This window comes from Amblyomma americanum, chromosome 7 (assembly GCF_052857255.1).
Source record: "Amblyomma americanum isolate KBUSLIRL-KWMA chromosome 7, ASM5285725v1, whole genome shotgun sequence".
NCBI lineage: Eukaryota > Metazoa > Arthropoda > Arachnida > Ixodida > Ixodidae > Amblyomma > Amblyomma americanum.
Window position 1 is genome coordinate 14,092,797 of NC_135503.1, and position 26,262 is coordinate 14,119,058.

Consider the following 26,262-nt stretch of genomic DNA (forward strand, 5'->3'; position numbering starts at 1 on the left):
CGCTTTCATGCAAAAATAAAGCGTTGGATATGAAAAGATACTGCCAGGTATGGTTTTATAGCACGAGCTGAGATAAAACGTTGAACTCCTCGAAGCATAATTGATTTCAAATGGCTTACAAATTAGCAGAAAGCACCAAATGCAAAAACAGAGTTAAAAATACAAAACACATATCACATAATTCAACTTATTACACATTGCCAACGAAACCGCCTTGGTGACTTGGTGATTACGGTGCGGGGCTGCTCACTTGAAAGACGTGGGTTCGATCCCGTGGACGGCGGTCGCATTTCGATGGAGGCGAAATGCTATAGAGGCCCATGTACGATGTCAGTGCACATTAAAGGCCCTCAGGCGGTTGAAATTATCCGGAGCCTTCCACTATAGGCACCTCGTAGCCTGAGTCGCTTTGGGACGTTAAACTCCATAAACCAACATTGCAGATGCAGTACCCTGTCGTATTTACTCCGTTGCATCGAGAAGAAGGGACAATTTAGCATCGAATGAAAAGCAGGAATAAGTGGGGAAAATATTGTGATCTCCCAGTAGCATTTCCATATCCGGAATCACATCGCCTAACTATGCACGCACTGCTTATACCAAGCGCTAAAAAATGAAAAAAAAAATCGAATGCATGTGTGCTATCCTGTTCCATAGGAGGAAAAAAATATGAGGAGGAAGGTCGCTGAATTTTTTTGTGATCATTTTGCTGTCCTTTGTGACATTTCTGCTGGCGAAAACCACACGTGCAGTATAAGGTAACCAGTTTCCCCTTTACGCAGCTTCAATTTCACTCGCGCGCGTCGACAGGTGAGTGAGTGCTGCGTTGCTGCGCAGTTACGTGTTTTGTTGAAGATTCAAGTGGGGACGCGGTATTGTATTGTTCATATCGCAGGCAAAATGAATAATTTCGAGATGATGCTTGAGAAGTTAGCTATGAGATTACACACACAAAAGTACTCAACGGTCAAGATTAGTTTTCCGACTAGCTCAGCGTCTCGCCACGCACTCGTGAAACGGCTTCGCACTTTAAGCCTGTTCTTAAAGACACTGTTTTCTAATGCACTTGTCACTGTACTGGATAAGTATGCTCCAGTAGCTTCCTAAATCTAGGTGCGAGTTGAGCGAATTTGAATTGCGTATTAAAACATTGTTTTCTTTTTGGAATGTAAATACCGACCAAGCGATAAACCTTGCACGATATCAGTCCGCACGTAGGTTGAAATTTATGCAAAAAAAAAAGATGAGTAGATTTACGACACAGCGGCCCCACATTAGAGGGGGCTTTTTAACTTATATTCAAATGCGGTGAATCATGATTTAATTTAATTTTCTATTACTCTGACAACACGCTTTTTGTCAGCAGGTACTAAAACTCCAGGAGAGACGCTATGCCAGAACCCGCGGAAATATCCAGAGATGAACCCCAAGTCAAGAATGGACACGTGTATTTTAACAAAGCATTCATCATCGAGCCATCCGACATCAATAAAAGAAACAGCGAGAAGGTTTGTCCCGACGAGTGTCAACCAAACCATGCTTCAAAGCCAACAAAGAACGTCCTGGCAGTTGTTCGCCAGAGCGGATGGATGTTGCCGTTGGTGTACACGCACATCTGGTTGTCGGCAGCCTTCTCACTTATGCAACCTTTCTACCCACCGCTGGTAAGTTCCTTTCGAACATTAAGCGCACTCTCCACAAAAACATTTCAAACAAGCAGGTCCCATTTGCGTCAAATACGTTTGCAGCTTGCATTGCATGTTTTTTATGCTTCGCTCAGGCAACACTATCAAAAACGTTTGCTGCAACATGAACGCCGCTTGGGCTGCAACAGTGTTCTATATAGCAGTCTGAACCTACGGCTAGCATGCCGGAGTTGTGAAGTCGTCAAGAAAACGATACGCTTTTCCGCATGTTTTGTTGTCCACAGATGTTTCCAACCTCGCTTAAAGTGACTCGTGTGGATATTTAGCAGGTGTGGATTACTTCACAGAGTTGATATTGAGGTTCATTGCTCTCTACATTTTGCTCAAGATTTGTTAGCATATATCCAAAGCCACCTGCAAATATAACTTCGGCCGATTAAACTCCAAAATGAAGGTCCAATCGCAAAACGTCCTAGTTCGCTCCGCGATGAGAGAAAGCATGTTTTCACAATACATTAGACTTCTGAGAGCAACAAGCTTTAAATTTTATGTAAATTATAAAAAAAACGCTGCACTTACCTTTCCGCGGAAGTACAAATGAGAAAACACTGGTTTTGTTCATTTGCATCTCAATTAAGACGAAAATCCGCGCATTCAAGCCAGAGGTACTGCTTCTGCAGGCGAAAAAGAAAATGGCATAATTTTAACTTGTTATCCCCAATTAGCTTGACCTTGAATATAAGTCGAATTCTGCTCACTTATTTCCCGGTGTGTTACAGTTGTTTCATGCCGATGCGTAGTGATGCGCCCGATAAAGTTCAGCACAGAGGCGAGAACATACTGACTGTTTTCTGATGAGAACATACTCGCAAAAGCAGAAACAAGGGTGGCGCTTCAAGCTGGAATTCTGAAAACGCCTGCCGGACTTCTGAAATAAAGAAAATTGACATCTTATCAAGCTCCACTGCTTGTGCAGTGTATTTTATTAATGAGATAGCATTTAGGTTATTCTGTCCTCCCAAAATTATGACTTCTCTGCAATGAAATTCTCTGATCGGTCGGAGAGGTCACTTGACTTTGTGATGTGATCACAACCTGCTCACCGTAGCAGGTGGTGACCTGCCCACCGGATTTTGAGCAAACTGACCACCGTTACAAAGGGCCGTTAAATTAATGTTTGCTTAAGAGAGGTCACATGGCACTGCGACGTCATCACAACCTCGCCCCCATCGCACGTAGCAACCTGCTGCCTTCTGGGTTTTGAGCTACCTCACCCCTGTCATCAGGCAATGAAATTGATTTCAATAAATTCAATTCATTTCCCATCTGCACAGCGTGGCGCAGCGCAAGACCCTTATGGGATTTAAGGAGAGTAACCGGGATCTCGGAAGACCGACGGGCGGCTGTGTTTGAAACAGTCACCTGGCAGGTCAGAGGCGCATCTATGAATGCGATTGAGAGGTTATTGACGTCAGCAAGACACTGCGGGATAAGAAGTGCACAATAATGCGGCACTGCCAAATTTAAAATCGAAGGACCCCCAATGTTTGGAAGTTAGCCCACCTCCAAAACTTTGGATGTAGACCCACCCCAGAAAATAAATTAAGGTGGAATTGTGGGTCTGATTATTATAATCCCGTATGATAATCCAGTGGAAGGTACCCGAGCATTCCAGAAGATGATGACTGATCAATACCATATAAGGGCAATAGAACCGTTTCCTACTAGAGTTTTGGCGGGAAAATCGCTACAACAACATTAGACACCTATTGTAGACGCCCTAGCACCTAACCTGAATTTCTATCGCATTTTCTTCTTTAATATTGCGGTTAAGAAGCCCCCTAAGTTTTTTGTAAACACAAAAATGTTCTGCGCGAATGTGTACTGGGAACAATTGCACAAACAGCATGTTCCGTTTTACTGGCTGGCAGACAACGTACGAAGGCGACGCATAGTACTGGTGTTCCGAACTTTTATCGACGCTTTTCTTCGATCTGCGCTCAAATGGCGGTGGGGCAACGCCTGATAGAAATAGGGGCATCTGCGCTCCCCCTGTGACGTCACCGCACCTTGCTCGGTTGACCATACCACGCCACGAATTTAGACCGCGAGGCTTAATAGGCGGCGGCCGGCGCACCTTTAGCTTTGCGATTTGAATCGATGGCACGGTATGTGCCGTGCCTGATTGCAAGCCGCAGATAAGAAACACTGCAAAGAGCGCATGCGCCGGGAGCTTTTGAAAGCTAAGAGTGGCTTGCTGGAGAACCTGTTTCGTCCCAGCCTTAAACCCATAACCATGGGATATAAACTTCGTTCGGCGGGGAACTTGTTTACTCCCGCCTTCGTAACGGCTGTCGAGCAAGTAAGAATGGTTAACCGGGCAAGGCGCGGTGACGGCACAGTAAGAGTGCAGAGGGCTTTTCTGTTTCTGTAAGGCGCTGGTTAGGCGCCCTTTCCCATCGCGCGCGTTGCCAACAAAACGGCAACTCTGCTCCACAGACTGATCCGTAAGGCGGAAGAAAGCCCAAGCCGTGAAAAACCTACGGAACGTATTTCGCCTTCGCGAGCAATATTCCTAGCGCATTTTCGTCAGCCAGCCGAAGGGCACGTTTCGTGAAGTGTTCTTCATCCGTTATTCTCAGCCGTATTTTTTTTTGTTACTGGCGCCGTCTTCACTACCTTTATTACATGTGTTACTTCTACTTCCTGTTTTTTTCTTTCATGCACACTAGGCTGCTTCTGCTGGCTTGGAAGCCTGGAAATACGGCTTCTTCTTTTCAGCAACTAAGATTGCAATGCTGCTGGGATCTATACTAACAGAACGATTCGTAAGTTCCATGACTTCGTTTTTATAAGAAAAGTTTTCTAATGTCCTGTAGTGCTATGTATAGCTAACGCATGCTTACAATTAGCACTCGTCGTAGGGTATACGCAAGCTATGTTTACAGAAAGTTCCAGCCACGTATTGACCACATGTTTACTTTTAGATGGCCTTTGGATCACCCCGCAAGTGCTACATATCAGGACAAATAGGCTTCCTGTTGTTCACAGTGCTCCTTGGGTGAGTGTTTCGCCAGTCAGAAAACAGAACACCTCCGGTGGTCTATTATCCGAACAGGGTCTTAATATCCGATAAACGTTTATAGAAACTAAGTGCATAAAATAATGCAGCTAGTCGCCAGTGCATGTGTCCTGCTTGCCTCCAGATGACGTTGCCTCTGACGGAATGGCCCATATGTCTGTCTCAGCCACACTTTGAATAGTTTCTATTTTTTATTGTACATATAGATATTGCTTTCAATACCCCCAACTTGCTAAGTGGCACGTGATTAGAAATTTCCGGAGTCACAGGATCGAAAGCAGAAAACTTCAGAAACGGCAGTTGTTTCGCAGTTAATGCAAGGTGGCAGAAGTTCATAACGAAACTTATTTTTACTCATGCATGATATGCGTTTAGGTAAAGCAGGAAACTGATCTTTGCATTTCTAGCAAAAAAATCATGTGTTCACAAATGTTCTTTTATTATTCTGTGACGGCGTTTTTCTAAAAAAGAAAAAGTTTGGCTACGAGTTATTCTCTTCACTTTTTGCCACTTGTAAAGCAAGAAATGAAGACGCGCATTTTTATCCTACGTGAATAAAATATGCCACCTCTGCTATGGTTACGTGATCTATTTTCGCTACATTAGCATATTCATGTGAGCCTTGGAGGATTTATATTACCATTCTTAATTTTAGCGTGAGGTGAAGAAGGGGACGGATTTTAGTTTTAAAAAAATTATACATTTATACACAGACAGTGATCATTATGTAGACAAGGGTGAGACTTTGATGCTAGCGTCAGCTCTATTTCGAACACTTGCACGTCTGCTACGAAAACGTTAGCCGTGAGATATAGTATTTCTCTCTTTTCATAGACGCTGAAGGCCCGAGCTATACTCAATTACACAAATTCCGTAAAGTCGCTTCTTAAATTGACTAAACGGAGCCCTCGCAACATTACTGTTCAAGTGTTGCAGCTTTTGAGTGGCAGAGCCCAAACACTTATACGTATTTCAAGCATGTTGTAAGAAACATTAAGATATCTGTGATTCTCATTGAAGAGATACATGATATTAGTGTAGAGGATTCATGATTCACATAAAGCGCAAACGTAAAGTAGTCGTGACACTTTTATGGTGAATTTCGTAACTTGCCGTGGCACCTATGGCAGCGTTATACTACCGTGCGACCCTCCGAAGTATTAAGCTGGCGTGTTGCGTAAAATGTTCAAATCGCGCGAATTTTTTAGCCTGAAATTAAGACTGCGCATCTTTTGCAGGTCAATGAGTTGGTCTCCCGGAGGAAACATTTTTCTCGCCCTCTCCATCATTCTCGCCATCATCGGCGGACTTTTCTCCACCGTGTTCATTGTGTCCGCATACGCAGTGGTCACATCAGAGTTCCCCATGCACACGGGCCTTATTATAGTAAGAGCGCCGTCTTCCTGCATTTCAATTCACCTTACTTTCGCATCCTCTCTAACCTAGATTTAGGTGCATCCTGATAGCGCGCAAGTGGTGCAATAGTTGAAAAGGTGAAAGATGCCGAAATTTCCACATGGATCCTATTGCGGATGCTATGGACAGGCGTAATATAGTCTGGCGGCAGCAAATGCGTACACTTCACAGACCTGACGTTTCTGTGCGCGGTAAATGCGGGCATCTAGCCGCATCTGTAACGCTGAGAAGGCTTTTAATATAAGTGAAGGCAATCAGTGAGATCGTATAGAAGTTTTCTTTTTTGTTACGACACTATACCGAAGGATGTCCATACGTAAACGTGCGTGAAAGTAGCAGCAATCAATAAAGCTTTCTATAGTGAGCAAGGTTGACACCAGCATTTTAATAAAAATCTCGGTCGCCCTTGTAACTCCGTATAACGCAAAAGGAGGTTTCTCGAAGTCGCACCCTCTGCAAACCTCTTTGTAATGCAAGTCGAGCATAGTTAAGCTGTTCTCCACTATCTCTAGCGAATCTGGTTCTTGACAAAGATAAGAGTATTGCATAATTCAAAGCAATTTAATTTTAAAATACACTGCAAATCTATGCTTCGAAAGAGTGTCAAAGTTTTCTTAGTCTTTAGGACCACAGCTATCCAGGCTTGTGTAAACTGTGTATTAGTGCTGAATCTGTTTTTTCTTCTGTTATTCAGTCTACAATGGAGTTTCTATGGGGTACCGGAAACATGGTCGGGTCAGGCCTCGGTGGAGTGCTGATTGACGTAAGTCGAAGAAAAATGTTTTTTTTTTGCGGTTTTATTCGCCTAGTTGCTTCACGCTGCGCCTTGCAGCACACAGAACATTCTTAATTGCCCCGCACGGAGTTTCTCCAGCACGGAGTTTCTCCAGCACGGAGTTTCTCCAACACGGAGTTTCTCCAACACGATTTCGTGTTGTGAACTCGTTTCAACAACATGGAGTTAAAGCAGGCCAGAGAGAAGTCTATTTGGCACAAAAAACATATAAAAAACACAGACGCGGTGTTAATAGTGTTTTAATGAACAGGTCAGAGACGCATAAGTAGTACCATCAACGCATGCAATAAAGCGGAAAAAGTTAGTCTTCCGTGATTCCGAGAGATAGATTACCGATAAAATGTCTAGCTGTGTATGACAATAGTCCGTATGCTCTAAACGCTTTCCTCACAGTTTGTGTTAGACCTTTAATTTTGCGTATGCGACCGCAGACTTCAGGTAAATAAATATCCTCATCTGCAACGCCACCTATTTATAGCCGGTCAGCTCCGTCCAAAGTTTGTCATTGTGCCACACTTCGTCTTCATATTTAGTGCACTCTTAAGCAAACCGGCAGCAGCCTTATCTGACAAAATGAATACTCTGTTGAACCACGCAACCGTTCTTCTTTTCCACCCATCTAAGTTTATAGTGTTATGTTGAGGCTTCATGACAAATTTCACAACGTCTCGTCCAGAAAGTAGCTCAGTACCGCTTTTCTTGCAAATAGAAAACTTTCCCTCTGCACCCGTGCTCGTCCGTTATTAAAGCCGCCATTTGACATGCACCCACGGCGAAGCTTTTGATTTCACAGAAAACGTCCACAAAAGTTACAGCTCTCAAGCACACGCCGGAAAGGCGGCTCAGCGCGTGACATTTAATCATAATGGGTAGAGTGTTCTCTTTGACACGGTTATGAGTCATTTAATGCACTCTCAAATCCATTCCCCAGCTCTCTCTTGCTGACTCACCACAGGACGAAATCCTCCGCTCAATTACAACATACGTTCGACAACACGATCCCATTTGCGACGCCGCTTCGACGTTGTTCAAGGGCTATGACACATCATTTTATTGCGTGTTTTCTTTTTTCACACGACGCGTTAGATCTTGAAATACATGAATACCAACGTGGTATTCGCCTACGACCTCTAAGTAACTTCAAATTTCATTTCTTCTCTCATTCTGTTACGGTTTCATCAACCGAACAATGGCTTCGACGTGTAGTGGAACTTTAGGTCACGTGATGTACAAAAAAAAACGCAATATAAACGCTCGTACTAAGTTTTAAATCACTAGAGCACTTAAATCAGCCGACTTGAAGAACTATAACTACAACAAACTACATATCAGCAGTTATATTGCCATTTTTTGTGCCTCACGGGACCTAAATTTCAACGATACGTCACAGCCATCGTTTGGTTGATGAAACAGAAACAGCGTTAAGAAGAAATTCAATTATAAACTATTTAGCGGTCGTAGGCAAATTCCGCAGGGTGCCCTATGTATATCAATGTCTAACTCATCGTTTGAAAGAATAAAACACGCATGTAAAAATTTGTGCATATAGTTCTTTCAGTTTTTCCTGGAGCGAGTCCACATTACTGCCTTCCCAAAGGAAACTGGAACTGTAATGGTGCTATCTAAACCTCGAAAAATTACTGTCGAGACCTATTCTCCTTCCATTTTAATGAGCAAGGCCAATACCGATAAAAAATTCGTGGTGCGCGTCCTCGAACGGAGAGTTGGCCGGGATGTCAGAGCTGTAGCATGGCTAATAAACACAACAAATCACTAAGACGTTTCAGCTGACGAGATGAGTCATAACCAGCCGTTAGGGCGAGAAATGTAGAGGCGGAGCGGTTTTTGAGTGCTCTGATTCGAAAACTATCCAGTGGTGATGCGTAACTAAAACTCCACTCGTTTCCCACAGCACCAGAAAAAAAAAATACGATAGTTGCTCAGCATGAGAGCTACTTCATTTTCCGGAACATAGTTTTGCTCCCGATCTGAATGCACATGGCGATCTCAAGAAGATCGCATATGTGTTTATATGTGCCGAAATTCGTCTCCAAAACACTCTTTTTTTTTAGTCCCTTTCTACCACTAGAGACATATTAGGACAGGACCAGCGTTTTCAGGCCGGCCTACTCTAAGATTTTATTCAACTCTACTAAACGTCCAGCATACAACCTTCGTAGTTTCCTCGAATGTTGTAAGCAGAAAGAGGCTTATATGAACGCATATCATGAAGAATACCACACATCTTGAAGTGTCCATATCATATTCTTCAGGCGGTTGCAGTTGAGCAGATGCGGCACAATGAGTTGTCGGAATTATTTGCTCTCAGGATTTGCGAGTAACGAAGATCTCCCAGCTAATTCTAAAACATAGGCCAGAAAATCTTGGTGAAACCAAGCTTCGCGATGAGTGGCGGCACTACAAAATTTTTGAGTACGCTTGGTATCACTGCATCGAATTTCCCAAACCATAAGGCAAAAGACAGCATCTGCAGGTACGTCCCTGTGACCCTGAATTGACTTTAATTAGCTAATAATCTTTGTGATAATATCCAACCCGTGCTAGATTCTTTCCGCCATGTTTGTCACCACTACGCTCTGAGTATTATGCGCTGCTTATTTTTTTTTTCAATAAGCCAGGAAGATTTGCAAGTTTCTGCTGTAATTATGTGTTCAGTTAAATACTGTTTGATGACGTGTTTCTTTGCTTGTGTCCCAGGCTTGGGCTTACCCTCTGCCTTTCTTTGTAATGGCAGCGCTGGTACTCTTCTCGCTGCCATGGACATCTCGGTCAAAGAGGCTGTCTGACAAACCAGTGAAAGGTAGTCAAGATTTTACTCTCACGTTTCTGCCATTAGTAGTCAATGACAAAAATAAACCAATAAAAGTTACTGGCTGCAAATATGTAAAGAAGAAGCGGTACTACAGCTACTTCGAATAGGGATTAGCTTAGAGAGCAAAACAATGCTCATGGGCCTAAGAGATACAAGCGCTAAAGTCTGTGGTCGCCGTTCTGGCGTTCAAGGCAAGGATTTGCGCTAACAACCATTCTGTACTTTTGCTCGAGGTGATGAAGACGCGTAAAGCATGACTTATTTTACACTGATCTTATTTTTTCAGGTAAAGAGAGGTTAACAAGCTCTGCTGAATTCTGATCAAAAGGCTTTTGTTTGAGGCATCAGTACAAGCTAAAACAGCGTTGGTGTACACTTACAGTTTGCACCAACATCTAATGGCGGCTCGCGCAGGACTGAAAGAGCCTAAATATTGAGAGAAAAAAAAACTATGAGGACGTTTAAGTCATCCTAAATGTGTAACCTCTATGCTGTGACTGTGGCAATATTTGCATGCATAACATTTTTAAAGCGATAGCGTTAAAAGCCCCGTTGCGCAGAAAATCCGGCGCCGGCGTTGTCGGCGTTATCGGTGTTGTGTGCGAAAAATAGCGAGAGCATGGCTCTGGCAGGTGGTTCCCAGAGAGCAACCTATAGGAGGCAGGTGGGCCACCTACGGTCAGTAACCCTGTGACGTCATCGCAACCTGCCCACCGGATTGTGAGTAAACTGACCACTGTGGCAGGTGGCAGTTAAATTAATGATAGGCCGCTCAGGAAGAGCAACCTGGGTCGCACAAACCCAACCGCTGGGAGCACCTGCCATCGCAGGGCAGTGGCACATCGCTTAACCGGCGGCGCCACTTCGCGAGGAGGGGTATGAGGACTCCCATGAATCTATTAATGCAAAGTATAGAATGACATTCTTCATATATGGCAATTAATATACTGCGCTATTGCGTCATACCCTCGAGGCAAAGTATAAGTGCGAGCTCCAATTTTTTTTTCTGGTTTGATTTAGATTCTCTATCTAGGTTAGTGTTTAGAAACTAGGTTGCTCACAAACCGGCGGGTATTTGTGACGATGTTCACAGTGACATGAAGTCTTTTGACCAATCAGTCAATTTCGTGACACCGGAGATCGGCGGTGCCCTGGTGCGATGACAACTCTAATTCAGTCGAATTAATAAGTATAACTGCTGAGAATTTGAGCAGATATTAACTACAGTAGATTATTCATTTTGCAGAGCGAAGTGTAACAGCAGTAATAGAGTCTGACGCGGCACCTGACTCCAACGTTGTGTCATTTGTTTGTTTGTGTTTCAACGCATATTATTGCTTTTTACCTTTTGTTCACTGACGCTCCAGTGCTCATAGATCTTCCTTTTGGGGTCGCTTGGAAAGAATGAAGGGCGTTGTCGTGGTTTTAGCGTTTTCAGATTCCGCTCTTAATTTCTGTTCAAGAAACTGTTCACCGCTAAAATATTGAACGAAGGCCTTAAGAAGGCCAATTAGTCCTGCGCCGCAGAGAACCTTTAATTTTATGCGTGAATGTGCAGTTTTTTTAGCAAATCGTTGTAGTTTCAGAGTAACAACGATGAACAAACTATCCCACCAGAATGTGCTGCTTTAAAATTTCTAGCTGCAACGCCTAACACAAAAAATTGTACATAAGCGCAGGCCGGATCACTGAATAGCTTATTTGTTTGTGATGTAACGCATGACTCTATAGCAATATAGCGGTATAATTGGGGTGATTAACTTTGTTCGCTTGACTGCGTCGAAATAAGCTCTGCGAAGCTCCCTATTTAGTAAAGAATTATCAGTTCACTAGCTAGCATAATGAAAGCACCCGAATTACCATATGAGAATTGCTGAAGTCTTCTGACAAAGAAATGTGTCTTAGCTGTAAGACGTTCTCGAGAAAAGCTGCAAGTCGCTATGCACACAATTGTGCGCATAGCGATTCAAAGGGTTAAAATGCACCGTGCGTATCGCAAGCGCCCTTACTGCAGAGGCTACATTATATCCAACAAGGAGCTTTTGCAGTGCTATTCTTGCTTTCACTGCTGAAGTTTTCTTTCGCCTCTTCATTATTGAAGCCATTGTAAGTTATAAATAAACAAATAATGAATCGAATTTTTGAAGAATGGATTTCGCAAGCAGTTAAGATCCCCAAGTAAGTACTCAGCTACAAAATTTGCAGCTAACTGCAATTCTTGTTGACATCCTGTTCACCGACAGTATTACTAAAATTTTGCTCTGTTGCGCAAGACAGGATTTCGATAACTCATAACTTTCTTCGGAAATTCACAGCGCAAGCAAATGACACAGTGCGTTTGCTTAACTTAGCACGTCGCGACGCAACATTGTTATGCCGTTTATGGATCGGTGTTGCTTTTACCAACCACTATGCTTTCCGGATGGGGATGGCCGACAGTCCTGCCTGTGAAAGCTGCGGTTGTGAGGAGACCATCGCTCATCTTCTCTGTGAGTGCCCTGCATTTGCGAGTGAAAGACACACTGTTTTGTGCCCTGGACCGCCTCAATCCTCGCCCATTAACAGAGCAAAAGATCCTCGGTCCGTGGCCACAGCAGTCGACTGCCCTCAAGGCATACAAGACACTCTTTGCCTACTTAAGAGCGACTGGATTGAGTGACAAATTGTGACAGCGTTGTGCATGTGTGTGTGTGTGTTATGCCTTTTTCCCCTTCTCTCTTCCTCCTTTTAGCCCCCTAATCCCTCTTCCCCAGTGCAGGGTAGCCAACCGGAACCCCTTTCTGGTTAACATCCCCGTCTTTCCCTCCTCCTCTTTATCTATCTATCTATCTACAGAAAATAAACAGCGCCCAAGCCCTGAGTCTGCAAAAAAGAAAATGAAGTTGTACAAATTGCTGATAGATCCAGTGTTCATGATTGACATGATTACTCTGATGTTGAGCTGGGTCATCATGGGATTCAATGAACCGACCTTGGAGCCGCACTTGAGACAGGTAACGCTTCTTCTAAAATCCGCATAGCAAAAGTTTTCTAGCAATGGTAGTGAACAGTCCACTCTAGAACTACTCTTTATTTCAGTTTGGACTCGACACGACGCAGTTAGGTGTCGTCTTTATGGTGCAGTTCGCGAGTTACACTGTAGCAGCACTAGCACTAGGACTACTGTGCCACCTGAAGGTAAGTAATTTGATAAAAAATAATCACTTTGTGTTATTTGCGTTTATGCCTGACTATAATGTGGAATTTTTTTGGCTGAAAAATGATTTTAGTGTAAGCGGCCATTCGCCAACACAAAGAGGGGACGGGTATATTTTAGCTAACGTGTTTAAGCATACGATAATGTTTAGCAATGTTAATTTTCTGTAGATACAAGAGTTGGCCGGCAGCAAAGTCTGGATGGAAATTCTCTATTTTAGCCTCGGATAATTTCGATATTAGGCAGAAGTAATGTCTTCATCTTCATCTTCTCCTTCGCGTTCTCTTCGGAATATTTTAGAGGGGGAGCTTTAGTCACATGATCAGGTACAGGTCCAAATTGGTTCAAGTTATACTGTTCTACTCTGCAGCCAGTAAAATTACGCACTATGCACTGTTACAGCGTCCTGTTTAGCCATTAAATCTAGGAAACCGTGTCTGCAAATTGCTGTAAATTTCGGTGTCTCTTTTCTTGTTGCCAGCACTAAACTACTTAAACTAGCGGTGTGAAAGCTACAGCATGAATCGCATATCAAGAACGCCTTAAAGTAGTAGCAAATAAAGATAACTCGCCGCCAGCAAAACATAAACACGGTATTTAAATTGGAGATTTTCTTAAAAGCTGCCCTCTAAGTAGCTTGAATGGTAGGTCAGAAACTATATGCATACTGATGAGTGACGTGTGGCTCAAAACCAATTAAGACTGATTCTACGATGTCAGATTGTTGACTTGAAGCAGTTGTTGCATTCTTCAGGCTATTGCGGCATTAAAAAGTGTAATGACAAAGAAAAGACAAACAGGTGGGGAAAATGCTGAATTCAAAATTCATGCTTTCTTTAGATTATGGGCTTCAACGTCCCAAAGCGCCTCAGGCTATCAGGAACGCCGTAGTGAAGGGCTCCGGAGATTTCTGCCAATGGGATTCTTTAACGTGCATTGACATCGCGCAGCAAACAGGCCTCTAGACTTTCACCTCCATCGAAATTCGACCACCGCGGCCGGGATTCATGCTTTATTTGAAACTCTCGCGCGTATTGAACATAGAAAGTCATGCAGGTGAAAAACAAGCAGAGGTAAGAAATATACAGTCGCGGGCAAAAGTTAGAGCCCCCCCCCCCCCCCCACCACCTCCCCCATCCCTCCTTTTCCGAAGCTTGCCACTCTGCATGAGGGCGCCACTTGACGAAGCCCTCACGGACAGCGACAAGCTACGGAAAATGACTGAGGGGGCTCTTACTTTTGTCCACGACTGTACGTTGATATAACCGTACGATAAATTAATAATTAACAATCAAAAATACGCTAATTTAGGAGGAGAAGGAAAGGCAGGGAAGTTAACCAGGAGAAGAAATGTGTTTACCACCCTTCACTTTGGGAAAGGGATCGCGTAGGTATAAAGGTGACAGATTAAATGAAGGAAAAGTAAAATGAAGTCAGTAAGCGAAGTGAATAAGCGAGTCGCAAAGGCACAACCTATCGTGCAAGCCCGACGCGCTCTAGAAGCGGAGTAGTGCCTGTGAAGCCTTCACCGCCGCTGATCACCACAGCCACTATTAGAAAATCTTCATCTCCTTCAGCGGGCGCAGATTAAGACGGTCAAGCGCATGGCAGAGAGTCTGCCTTTCGGCATTGCATGCAGGGTATACACAAAAGAATGTGTGTACAGTCTCAACAACACACGCAGGTGGTACATGCAGGGTTGTCAGCCATACCAATAACAAAGAAGTAGTCGTTCGCGAAAGCTACACAAAGCCACAGGCGACCCAGCAAAGTTGCTTCACGTCGTGATAGGCCCGGTGGAAGGCGAAGCTTGAGGTCAGGGTCCAGGGATTCTAGACGTGAATTCGAAATCTTAACTTTTGAAACAATCCGCTACGTTGACACCCACAAAAAGAAAGGCCAACAAGCACAGGCTCCTGTGCTTGCCACCCTGCCTCTTTGTGTGGGTGAATCTAGCGCCTCGTTTCACAAGTTAACGTGCAGTATCAAGTGTCCCGGTAATATACGTTACTGAGTTCGAAAACTGGCAGGAATTCCACGATGCAAGCGTGATCTACCGCGAAAGTGTGCGAAGCCTGCTGGCCGCGTCTGCTCTCGAAAAGGGCATCGACACACAATCGCTGTCGTGGTGGGCGGTTCGCTCGGTGACTGCCTGCGATGTCGCTGTGTCCTGGTAGCCATTGATAGATACTGTGCCCTTTATTGATGGCAGAGTGATGTATCTCTCGGATTTGTGAGACCGCTTGTTCATGGGATTCACAGCGAAGAGCAGCTTCTAAGACTTCGAAGGCTGCTTTGGAATCACTGTAAATAGACCACTGATGAGGGCTTTCCTTATTGATACACTCAATGGCGACAGAGAGAGTTTGAGGCATATTTTCTAACTATCCGCTTGACCACGTTATGTAGAGATTGGCGGCACATTAATTCACCGCGGCCGCCGAGTGCTTCTTACACAGTGATCCCAATGCCTGCCGGTTAGTTTTGTCATAACCAAAATGCTGGTGTCAACTATGAATGGAAGAGATCACAGCTTAGGCACCAATTTTTGCAAACAATAGCACGCTTTCATGCAGGTGAGCGCCATTGATCATCTAAGAGTAGGGGGTAAGAATATCGATGTTTCTCTTTCAGATGGACGCCTTCTGCGCTTTCCTCGGTCAGTTTGTGACAGTGTTCGCCTACATCCTACTAGGACCAGCGCCATTCGTTCCACTCGAAGCGTAAGAAGGGATTATATCAGCATTCGCTGTTAGATATCTTATGTCGCCTCTACAAATAGCCTGTACCAATGTAATATCTAGAGTTATAATCGCCATGTTCTATGTTTTATATTATCGGCCATTAAAGGGCAACTGCACCTATCTTTTTACCATATTCAGTTAATGGTTGATTTGTGTTTCTGAATTCTTTCTCACCAGAGTACGAGGCTTCATTTGTCGAAATATTAAAGTATTAATTTTAAATAAGCAATAGCCTTTCAACCGAAATGGAAATATCCACACACGGCCTAGGGTGGGCTGTTTTGCGTGACGTCAGCTATGACGCCACCCTATGGAAGCGAGCTGCATGTACGCGACGGTGCGAGTGACCGGCTCTGTAGACACAGCTTCACTATAAATGAGTCGCAGGACACCGATGACTTGCGACTTGTGATAATTTCTGACTGTGTGAGCGCCTGAACACGGGAAAGTTATGCAGTCAGCACCAGTGTCTCGGCTTCCCTTTCTGCCTCCTTTGTGAGGTTTGCGCTATTCCGCTTCACTATGACTTGCCGCCAATGGAAAGGCTTTATCAGGGCGTGTTTGAGCAAGCTAAGCACATCGGGCTTCCATATTGCCGCGAAGGATAAACGTTAACTATTTAGAACTAAATGATGAAGCGAGTGTTGCGAAAAAAGAGGGATGCAGAAATGAGCAAAATTACATAGTAGATTCATAATCCAAATAGAAATCTGCCATGTAAAAATGGTGCAGGCCAGATGACAAGGTACGAGAAAAGTAATTTCTTTTGTGTTCGCGTTTCAGAAAAAAAAAACGGTAACCTGCATGCATATGAAACAAGGTGGCGAGTGAGCAAGTGCAGCTAAACTTTAGTTTAGTGCTGAACTCTTGAAAGCCTTTGTGAGAATTTTTGACTGCGTTTGAACATGTTTATACCTTAGTGCAAGCGGAATATTTCGTTAACAACGACAGAGCAAGCATGAGGGCGGCTTATTGTTACTGTGTCCAGACCCCATCTATTAATGAAAAGCGCAACAATAATACTTTATTTGTATTAAGTGAGGTCAGTTGTCCTCCTGGCCATGCGTGGGTTTCGCTGATGCGCATCTGCATCAGCGCGAGTGAGCTTTCTGTACCCTAGCCACAAGTTTATTTGCTGCCGTTCGCTAGTTGCAGTAATTTACGCAGTCAGGGTTAAGTAACTAAAAGAAGTCACCTTACGATCTGCCAAAAATTTAAGCCCGCAGGGATCACAAAACCCCATCTATTAATGGAAAGCGCAACAATAATACTTTATTTGTATTAAGTAAGGTAAGTTGTCCTGCTCGCCATGCGTGGGTTATATTTGCTTGCGTTCGCTAGATGCTGTAATTTACGCAATAAGGGTTAAGTCACCAAAATAAGTCACCTTACGATCTGCCGACCGTTCTGCCCTTCGATTCCCCATCATAGCTGCCCTTCCAAAACAGATAGCTTCACAGGTGTCAGGTCACTGGAATTGTCCACTTGTGGGTCATTATCCAGGTTGTCGATTGGATGAAGAATGATTCGAGATGCCGCGTTGTCAGATGTCGTTTTTTGGCTGCAAATGCTGCGTTATTCCAGTCAATATCATATCCTGACTGCTGCAAGTGCTCAGCAAGCGCGATTGATGCAATATTCAGAGTTTTAACGGCAGACTGGGATTCCTCGAGTCGTGGCATGAATTTCACTGTCTCGATGGTATAGACATAGCCACAACCGCCACAAGAGATCTAGTAGACAACACCACGGAAATTGATATCCGGCCGGCCGTCTCTGACAGGGGGAACGATCCTTAATCGTTGCCCCCCCCCCTCTTTTTTTTTTTGCTTTCTGATAAAATATGACTCAATTCTGGAACGTCCGGTCGACTCTGCTTACGTCAGTGCCCCCGCTTTTCACTATAGTAGCCTTGAAACCCTGAATATGGTAGAAAAAAAAAGTGAAAAAAAGAAAAAGAGAGATGTGTTTGACCAGTGCAGGTCTTCGCCTGAGCTTTAAACTAAATTCTTTTTGGTTTTATTTTTGCTAAAATATTTTAGTACTTTTTTCTTTTTATTTTAGTGCCATTTCCTTCTACTGTCCCCCTTCCGGCTACTGGCTCGTGGGAGACATAAGTTTATATATGGGGCTCGCGTAGTGAGATGAGTTTAAGCCACTCTCTTAAAAGAAGCAATAAACGAAGGGGCAACGATGACGAGCAAGTAGGACTGTACAAATTGCCTTCTAAAAATGAAGACGCAATAGACGTTTGATTCACGTACTACTTCATGTGCTCTAAGTTGAGGTACCTACCGTCAAAAAAAAAAAATCCCTCCGCCTTCTTCTCCTAGGACTGTGTGTACGGTTTATCTGCCTGAAGTGCTTACGGGTCATCAATAACATATCTTTTTCCGTTCTCCTCCTAGGGCCATGTGGATGGTTTATCTCTCTCAAGTGTTTACGGGAGTGGGCATGGCGGCTCAGTTTGTTTGCGGCTACTGCCATGCATTGAAGCATGCGGTGTAAGTACATTCACGCTGAAGACCAGCAAATAGGGCTGTTTCTCATGAGTTGACTGCAATCATTGACTTAATTACTCGTTGGTGTCATTGGGACATAATTTTTGTGTGCTTGCGGCTAGAGAAGAAAATGACACTATAAAGGGCCTAAAACTTCAAGAAAGCGAGCGTCATTCGGCTCCTAATAGGAAGAACCTGCCATGTTACTCTGTGAACTTCACGACGTCGAGGCATTGTTTTTTAATCGCTCACCTCTAGAGCATGTGGATCGGGAGCATCGTTTTTAGAATTTCTGCAGTAGTCACGGGACGACTCGTTTTATGAACCGAGGTACAATTTAAGCAGATACTTTCAAGTTTTGTTGCGAGGTAATAAGCACTGCTGAACGCGGCAGCTTGACTTCTTTATCTGTGTCGCTGCTGCAACATCTGTTGAAATAATGCCCCACGTATTCCAGGGCACGAGGCTACTCTGACGACATCAAGACAACGTCTTTTATTTCAACGGTTGTATTTACAATCCTGGTGCTTGGGTGAGTGCACTCTTTCCAGCTGCGTTATTTGTACCTGCGATCAGACACTACTCTCGTAATTACAAAACGCTGCGTTATTAAGAAAAGTAAAAAAAAATATTAAAGAGGTGACCTCAGACTACTACGTGCTTCGAACACAAAAAAGTCGTTTTTATTTTCATTTGCTTTTTATTTTACTTATTTTTATTTTTGTCTTCCTTTCAAATCAAACTCCAACTCATTAGTATAATCATGCGGTCGTAAGGCAACGCATACGCTATAGGTTCATATTTGCTCGCTAACAAGCAACGCGGTCCTGTGGCCTATGGGTATCGCCCCAACCTCGCAGTCTGAAAGTTTTAGGTGCGATTCCCCGCACCTCCGGAGTGAATTTTATATTTCGCTGAAACCGCGGTGACATCGTCTGGCATTTTTGGTGCCACTGCGGCTGCTCAACGCCGACGACTGCCTTTGATGCGTATGAGCCATTCATTATAATCATCATCATCAGCCTGACTACGCCCGCTGCAGGGCAAATACCTCTCCCATGTCTCACCAATTAACTCTGTCCTTTGCCAGCTCCGCCCACCGAATACCCGCAATTTTCTTAATCTCATTCGCCCACCTAACTTTCTGCCGCCCCCTGCTACGCTTGCCATCTCTTGGAATCCACTCCGTTACCCTTAATGACCAGCGGTTATCTTGCCTTCGCATTACACGCCCTGCCCAAGCCCATTTCTTCCTCTTGATTTCGACTAGGGAGTCATTTACCCGCGTTTGTTCCCTCACCCCTTTCTGTCCGCTTCCGGTCTCAGCGTTACGCCTATCATTTTTTTTTTCCATAGCTCGCTGCACTGTCCGCAACTTAATCATTATTTCGCATTAAAAAATCGGGAAGAGAGATGACAAGAACGAATGCGGCTAAAGACTAAGATTCTTTTGGAGGCCGGCTGAGAGCTCCTGACGCTAGTCCTGTTTTTGTTATATAACATGCGCATGAAACGCCACAAAGCATTCATTATGTGTACCGGTCTCTTGTGTGCGTAAATGTAGTAGCTAGTAGCAAACCACGATATGTAGTACTTCCCATAGCTACAAAAAAAGAAATGGCAAGTACCAATAGCACTGTAATTAATTATTGTTACCTGTGGGTTTATGTTCGATGAACACATTTATTAACGCCTTTTATTGATTTTTTTTTGGCAGGGCTACTGTGACGCCTCCAATCGCCGGGTACCTTGTGGAACGGTTTGGGTACAGAGGTGGATCAATGTTTCTGCTCGGTCTTCTCGCGTTGTGGGTGAGTGAGCTAATTAAGAATTGAAAAAAAAAAAACTTGACAAACCTCTTAATATATATTTTTCATGGCGCCAAGTAATACTGTTCGTATTTTCTTCCCCAATGCAAAAAACTTATTCCTGAATAAACGGTGTGCCTGCGCACGCCGTCTCGGCCAGCACAGGGGTTTTAGGACACGGGAATGAAAGAAACCTTGAAACTCTCTTCAGAGTCATGAAGGAAAACATTATGAAGTGCACACAATAAGCAAAAAATACACGCTTTTTGGGTGAATACCTGTACTCCATTTTAGAACAGCGTGAAAAGACACGGGCGTAGGGAAGAGACCACACACGAGCGCTGAGTTCGACAGCGCCGCGACGCAGCGCTCCTGTGTCGTCTCTTCCCCTACGTCCGTGTCCGTGTCTACGTCCAAGCTTCTACATTACCTGTACTTATTGATGTTTCCAGATAGAAACTATCTGCTTGTGTCTGAAGAAGTCTGTGAAAACAATCTTGAACCAATAACATTAACCCATCCATTACTTTGTGTAGACACTCACCGCTTTGAAACGATATATTTCCCTTCATTTAAACACCAGAGAACGTAAGCTTGCCCCTACAATCTTCGCAGATGGTTTATCTGAATCTTAAAATATTTAAAAATAACCTTAGGACCGTAATTCCTAAAGCGCACACATGAACTTTAAATTATGGCTGCAGTTTCTGCAGGCCACACCCTGACGTCTTTTCATGTCAACCGCTCCATTCACTGTTTCATCTTTTCTTTCAGACTCCGGTAACATTTTGCCAGTGGATTGTGTCATCGTGCAGACAGAAGCGCAAGAAAAACTCTGTCACAATAACTGATTCGCAAATCCCTGCGTGTTAGTTACGCGCGTCTAATTTATACTCATAAAAACGAGAAGCAGGCAGTGGCACCCTCGTCCACCAGGCCGTCCGAATTAAATTACTTCTGCGCAGCCCGGCCACGCAAGGCTTCTCGCGGAATAGGAAAGTGCGTTGCGCCAAAGTATGGTTGTACTGCTATATCTCTAAAACAGGTCACTATCAGCGCTGCTGCGTTCATCTGAGCGTCCGCCGATAAAGTCGAATTCCACGCGTACGCAACGCAGGCAGTAGATAAAATACATGGCATTGTTGCATCAACTCTAACGGGCGAGAGCACTTAAACGAACACTGCCATACGCCTTATTTGCGAGGATATAAGCAATTATGGTAACAGGTTTGAAACCTCTTCTGGCTGCAATATGGCTGCAACAGATGACTCTGATGTAAACTGACTTCCAGTGAGGTGAAGACGCTGTATAAGCCGCATCGAAAGCATACTTTCCGCTTTTGTAACCCGCTGTACCATGCTGTACCGTGCTGTGCCTTGATGCCTGCCCCTCAGCATTCCTTCAAGGGTGAAAACAAATACATAAAAATTATATAATTATTTTAGGCTCTTATACTAAGGTACAATATTTGTATATGGTAAAGGCGGTAAAAACATTTTCTTTCACAAGCACGCGACGGCGACTGAATTTTACTTCAAAGTGGGAATAAGTCAATATAAGTCAGTCCCGTTGCATTAAATATTCGAGCAGATCACAAATCAGTAGTTATATGGCTGCGAATAACTCAATCCTCACATCAAGGCTTGGTTTCCTCACGTTTTCTCTTTCATCGATTGTCATATTTCCGCCCCTCGCTTGGCCAGACACATCAAAAGCACGCATTTCCGCCGCTTGCATCGCATAATCAACATAGCGCTGATCTCAGAATGTCCTAAACTACTGTGATGCTAAGTTTGCGGAAGAAATCTTGTGAGAAATCCGCGGGAGTGGACATTTCGTCGGAAAAATAAAATTTCGTTATAAATTTGTACTAACAGGTCTACGTTTTTAATTACTTTTAAGCACTCAGTCATTTTGACTCCGGATAAAAAAGACCCAATAAAAAATTCCAAGTACCTTGGAAGTAAGGAAACATGTCCTTCGATAACCTGTGGGTACGAATGTTCTCTTCAAAGACCATTAAAAAGAGCACGTGGTCGCACTGGCAGCGTGATGGGGTCCTCTGGCAGCACTGCATATCGAAGCTCATACCATCACATCGAAACTCGATGCAGAGGAGATTTTTAGCAACAAATCATGCCTGGCCGCTAATCCTTTAAGCAGTAGACACTTTTTCGTTGCTCTTGTCGGCAAGGAGCTGTCAGAGAAGCCTGTGAACTTTTCAAAGCTATCGCCTGTACTCTTGAAACTACATTGGTGCTTTTCTATATCCAAGTAATTGTAAACAAGAACGCTGGCGAGGTAGGCTTCCATAAAACCCCATGCATTACGGCCCTAACAATGAAAGGAAAGTTGACTTATCACAAAGGTCTAGCTGCGCTCAGGCTAAGCGTTGGAGCAGAGCAACTGTAGATTGACCTCTGCTCGGGTGCACACAAGTGCATTTTAGTGGAAAGAAGGAAAAAATGGGCGGACATGGGAGACCAGACGGTAAGCGGCGTCCCATCATTTTCCCCCCTACTTCTTTCCTTCGTCATGCCATCGCCGCCCCTCTCTTCATTCTCTCGTTTTCTTCCCTTGACCTTGGATCAGTGACCTTGGACGGACCTCATCCACGCCACGGCTCACGGTGGGCTTCTTAAACGGCACACGCCATAATTAAAAACTTCTTGCTGATTGTGAAGAACAATGTATTTGCTTTAAAATGGTATTCGCTTTTGCTGTTAATTAACAATGTTGGAACGTGTGGAGATTTTGTGATTTTGTGATTTTGTTTACTCTGGCTGCGTAAAAAAGGCTTTTGAAAAAATTACAGCTCCGTAAAGCAAGCTCCTTCTGTAGAACGTAGAAGACATGTTAATTTCGTGATCTGGGGAACTGCGTTGTGCTGCCGCGGCTAGTCATTTAGAACTGGCGCCGTAAAACAGGCCAAAAGTGACAAAGTGACACATATTAGACACCGTATATCATACGGTTGAATTGAAAAAAGCACAAGCACATTTGGAACTCTTGCAGACCGTTCATATTAGGGGAACTTTATGGAACTTATGTGAGGTGCATTTTCTAGCTTTGTAGTTCTCTTCTCTTCGTGGCTCAAAGTTCGCCACCAAGCAATGCACTTTGCTTCGTCCATTCTTACGCTCCCCTCCCCCCGGAGCCGTCAGCCCAAGTTTTAAGCCCACTGGGATCATAAAACTAAAGCGGACATTCCTTTGCACACGTGTTTCTCACGGAGTAGACCCCCGGAGAACATCCTGTTTGTGTTTGGCTGCGGCATTGTCCGCGACGGAGCGCGAGAAACTTCACGTAGTGTGCATCACTTTTCGCAACTGTGCGTACAATGACCATCTAGTTCAGGGAGCACACTAGAACTCGGAGCAGGTAGCCTCAAACCACGCTACAAGCGATACGCAGGGACCATTTTTCGCACGAGGTGGAAAGGTTTCTTCCGTTTTGCCTGGAGCCGGTACCTCCAATCCGCGGCGTTAAGTTCGCAGATAACGGGGTAACTTGGAAGTAATTGTTATTTTTCGGTACCACTATCAATGTTGACAAGCGCAAAGAAGCTTCACACGGAAGAACGAAATGAAGAGATAGAAGCAGTAAGAAGCAGTCACTACACTAGACCGCTGCGCCAATCACTGCGATACCTGTCTGTTACTACCGTCGGCTGCTGAAGAAATGCTCCATATCATCTGGAAACATGGGAGTTGGGTGAGTGCTAGCCACTGACAGAACCGCACCTCCTGTTTCCGCTCTGCTTCTAAAGGTGGCCGCTGCGTGTCGCCACAAGTGGGGTTTGACGCTACTTGCCACGTGCTTCCGTGCTCACCGTCAAAGCGAACGTGACTGGAAGTGCTTGCAACCGGCACGCATTAGTAGCGACTGCTTTTTGTTCTACGGTTTCGATGTGCCAATTTTCTTTATAGGCTCTATTTACGAAAAAGATGTGAAAAGAGCTTTTCATGCCCCTCCTACGCTGTAATAATGGTAGTAAACATCCGTTTCTAATGCGTTTTCAACGAACCGCCACTTCCTCTGTTGGTCCTCAGCACTTAAGTTTGCCCCTTCGAACTTCAAGTGCATTGACAAGAAGTTAGCTGCTATATATTAACGCAAATGACGGGGGACTTCAAGACTGAAGTTGAATGCGATCAAATGCGTTTAACTGCAGTTACAAGTCAGGAACTGGATATCTTTGTTAGCTCATTATTCTCCGCAATTTTTACAATTCTACATGCACTCGAGCACGCATTGTCTTGAAGTTTACCACCGAGCATAATTTGTTGAACTGCCATATCGCTTCCTCGAATATGCGCGACCATACTGGTACAATATTGTCTCCTCGCTGTTTGGCACTGTTCTAAACTGTAATGTATTCAATTTCTGGGGTCAAACACAGTAAGGCTAGTGCGCCTGCGACATCGTGAGTTCTACTCGACAAGTGCGAGTTGCGAAAATGTTCAAGTACGCATGCACCTAAATTACATGCATGCCTTCTTCAACGTACAGACAATTTCATTTGACTCGCCATACACTCCCCCCCTTCCCCTTCAACCCTCCCTCGCCACTCCTCAATGCGCGCACATTGTTTCTAAGAAATAAATAAATAATAACCAAAAAGATCGAGCACCAAAAGTGACATCAGTTTGAATGCGTGATATCGCGGCAATTCATACATTCTTCTCACTTTGCTCCATATATAGTGGTGTGCACCTCAGAAGGGGTAGCAAGTGTTATTACTAAGGAAAGAATTCTAATAAAATCTATTCGTTTTCCGAAAGTGAGTGAATAAAGAAAGTCTTAATTGATGTAAATATGCTGCGAATATTATTTAAACATTTTGAGACCACTGAAGTAAACATCTGGCAATTACATTCGTAAAAAAATGTCTGTTTCTTAAGAACTTATTCTGCAAGGCTGATCGAACTCATGCGCTATCAGTCGCAGTGTTATTAAAGAGGCTTTTGCATAAGAAGAATTAACGACTTGCGCTTAAAGGAGCGTAAAAAATGGGGTTGCGCAGGCATATCACTTCGGCGGGAAACAAGCAATGAATTGTACAAAGTTGAAAAGACTAAGAAAAAAACAAAAGCATCTCTCGGGAAGTGCCCAGCAAATAAAATATCAGGTCTATGATGCAGCACTACCTAGACTTGAGATTAGAGGCCTCAACTTGCCTTACTTTTAACCCGACTGACGAGAAATCGGTGGTCCTTGTTAACGGCAGGGAGCAACGATGTTTCTTGTCAAGGATAGCCTTTGCTATCTCTGATACCTCTCGGGCTCACAATAATAAAAAAAAGCCCCCCAAGCTAGTTCTGACTGACATCTGTGACTTTCCCCGACAATAAAATATATTCTCTGCAGCTCATTTCTTCCCGGGTGGCTGAACAAAACTAGTAGCAACGCTGTAGCTGTGCCTTTTTGTACAGTGTAAATCAATTATGATGATGGATTTTTATGGCGCAAGCGCATCTGCGGCCAAAGAGCGCCATGGCACGAGGTATTTTTCTTCTACTCAAGGTGGGGTCAAAGACCCATTTCCCAAGCATTTCACCCCAAATAAGCCGAGCACCACACCAGGGGAAAGCTTGTACCCGTTTTATCACCGGTGGGTGCCCGGCGGGACTGGGGATCGAACCTCGCACCTCCAGCCTGCGAAGCGGTTGCTCAGGCCACTAGGGCAAACCAATGCGATCGCCACACAGTGAGAGCATTCTTGATGGTGAAACAGTGCAACGGCACTTGACTAAGGAACGAATAAAGGCAGCTACAAGGCGCTGACTTAATCTGACAGTTTATTTAGATCGCGATAGTTATAAATACATGCCAGAATCTTCCAAACAGGCAAGAAAAAAAATAAAAGAACAAAATTCGCAAAAATACCAACCGCGAAGTACATATACCCATTCAAAATTGTCCATACAGCATACCAAGCAGGAGAAAATTCAAGGGAAGTGAAAAGCGGATATTATTTATGGAAATAAGGACAGATTAAGCGCTGAGGAATACCGTACCAAGCTTTCTCGTTTCGATCACTTCGTTAATATCGCACTTGAAAGGTTTTCTTTATTCTTATCAACAACGTGGCAGTCTTCAAAATGCGCGTCACATTCGGAAGAAAAAAATGCATGTTCGCACAGCCTATCTCCTACTATCAATCTACCACTCTTTCTAGAAAGTTACAGCATGTCTGTGCTCCGTATATGCATGCGCCCACACACTAAACTATCTGC

At 44.0% G+C, this 26,262-nt stretch overlaps 1 protein-coding gene across 6 annotated transcripts in view; it reads left to right on the forward strand.

The window, feature by feature from the left end:
- LOC144098525 (MFS-type transporter SLC18B1-like) overlaps positions 1–21,891 on the forward strand; it is a 32,763-nt gene extending 10,872 nt beyond the window's left edge. For 3 of the 6 annotated variants that reach the window (XM_077631236.1, XM_077631234.1, XM_077631235.1), the window contains 13 exons: positions 1,367–1,664; positions 4,379–4,474; positions 4,634–4,707; positions 5,967–6,114; positions 6,839–6,907; positions 9,659–9,761; positions 12,609–12,766; positions 12,852–12,950; positions 15,604–15,692; positions 18,122–18,217; positions 18,672–18,746; positions 19,932–20,025; positions 20,797–21,891. In XM_077631236.1, coding sequence (XP_077487362.1) covers positions 1,392–1,664; positions 4,379–4,474; positions 4,634–4,707; positions 5,967–6,114; positions 6,839–6,907; positions 9,659–9,761; positions 12,609–12,766; positions 12,852–12,950; positions 15,604–15,692; positions 18,122–18,217; positions 18,672–18,746; positions 19,932–20,025; positions 20,797–20,895 — 1,473 coding nt within the window. In that variant the 5' untranslated portion in view covers positions 1,367–1,391 and the 3' untranslated portion in view covers positions 20,896–21,891. Of the gene's footprint in view, positions 1–755; positions 811–1,363; positions 1,665–4,378; positions 4,475–4,633; positions 4,708–5,966; positions 6,115–6,838; positions 6,908–9,658; positions 9,762–12,608; positions 12,767–12,851; positions 12,951–15,603; positions 15,693–18,121; positions 18,218–18,671; positions 18,747–19,931; positions 20,026–20,796 lie in introns of those variants that run through there. The other 3 variants (XM_077631238.1, XM_077631237.1, XM_077631239.1) reach the window with 2 other exon arrangements.
- The last annotated feature ends 4,371 nt before the right edge of the window (positions 21,892–26,262 follow it).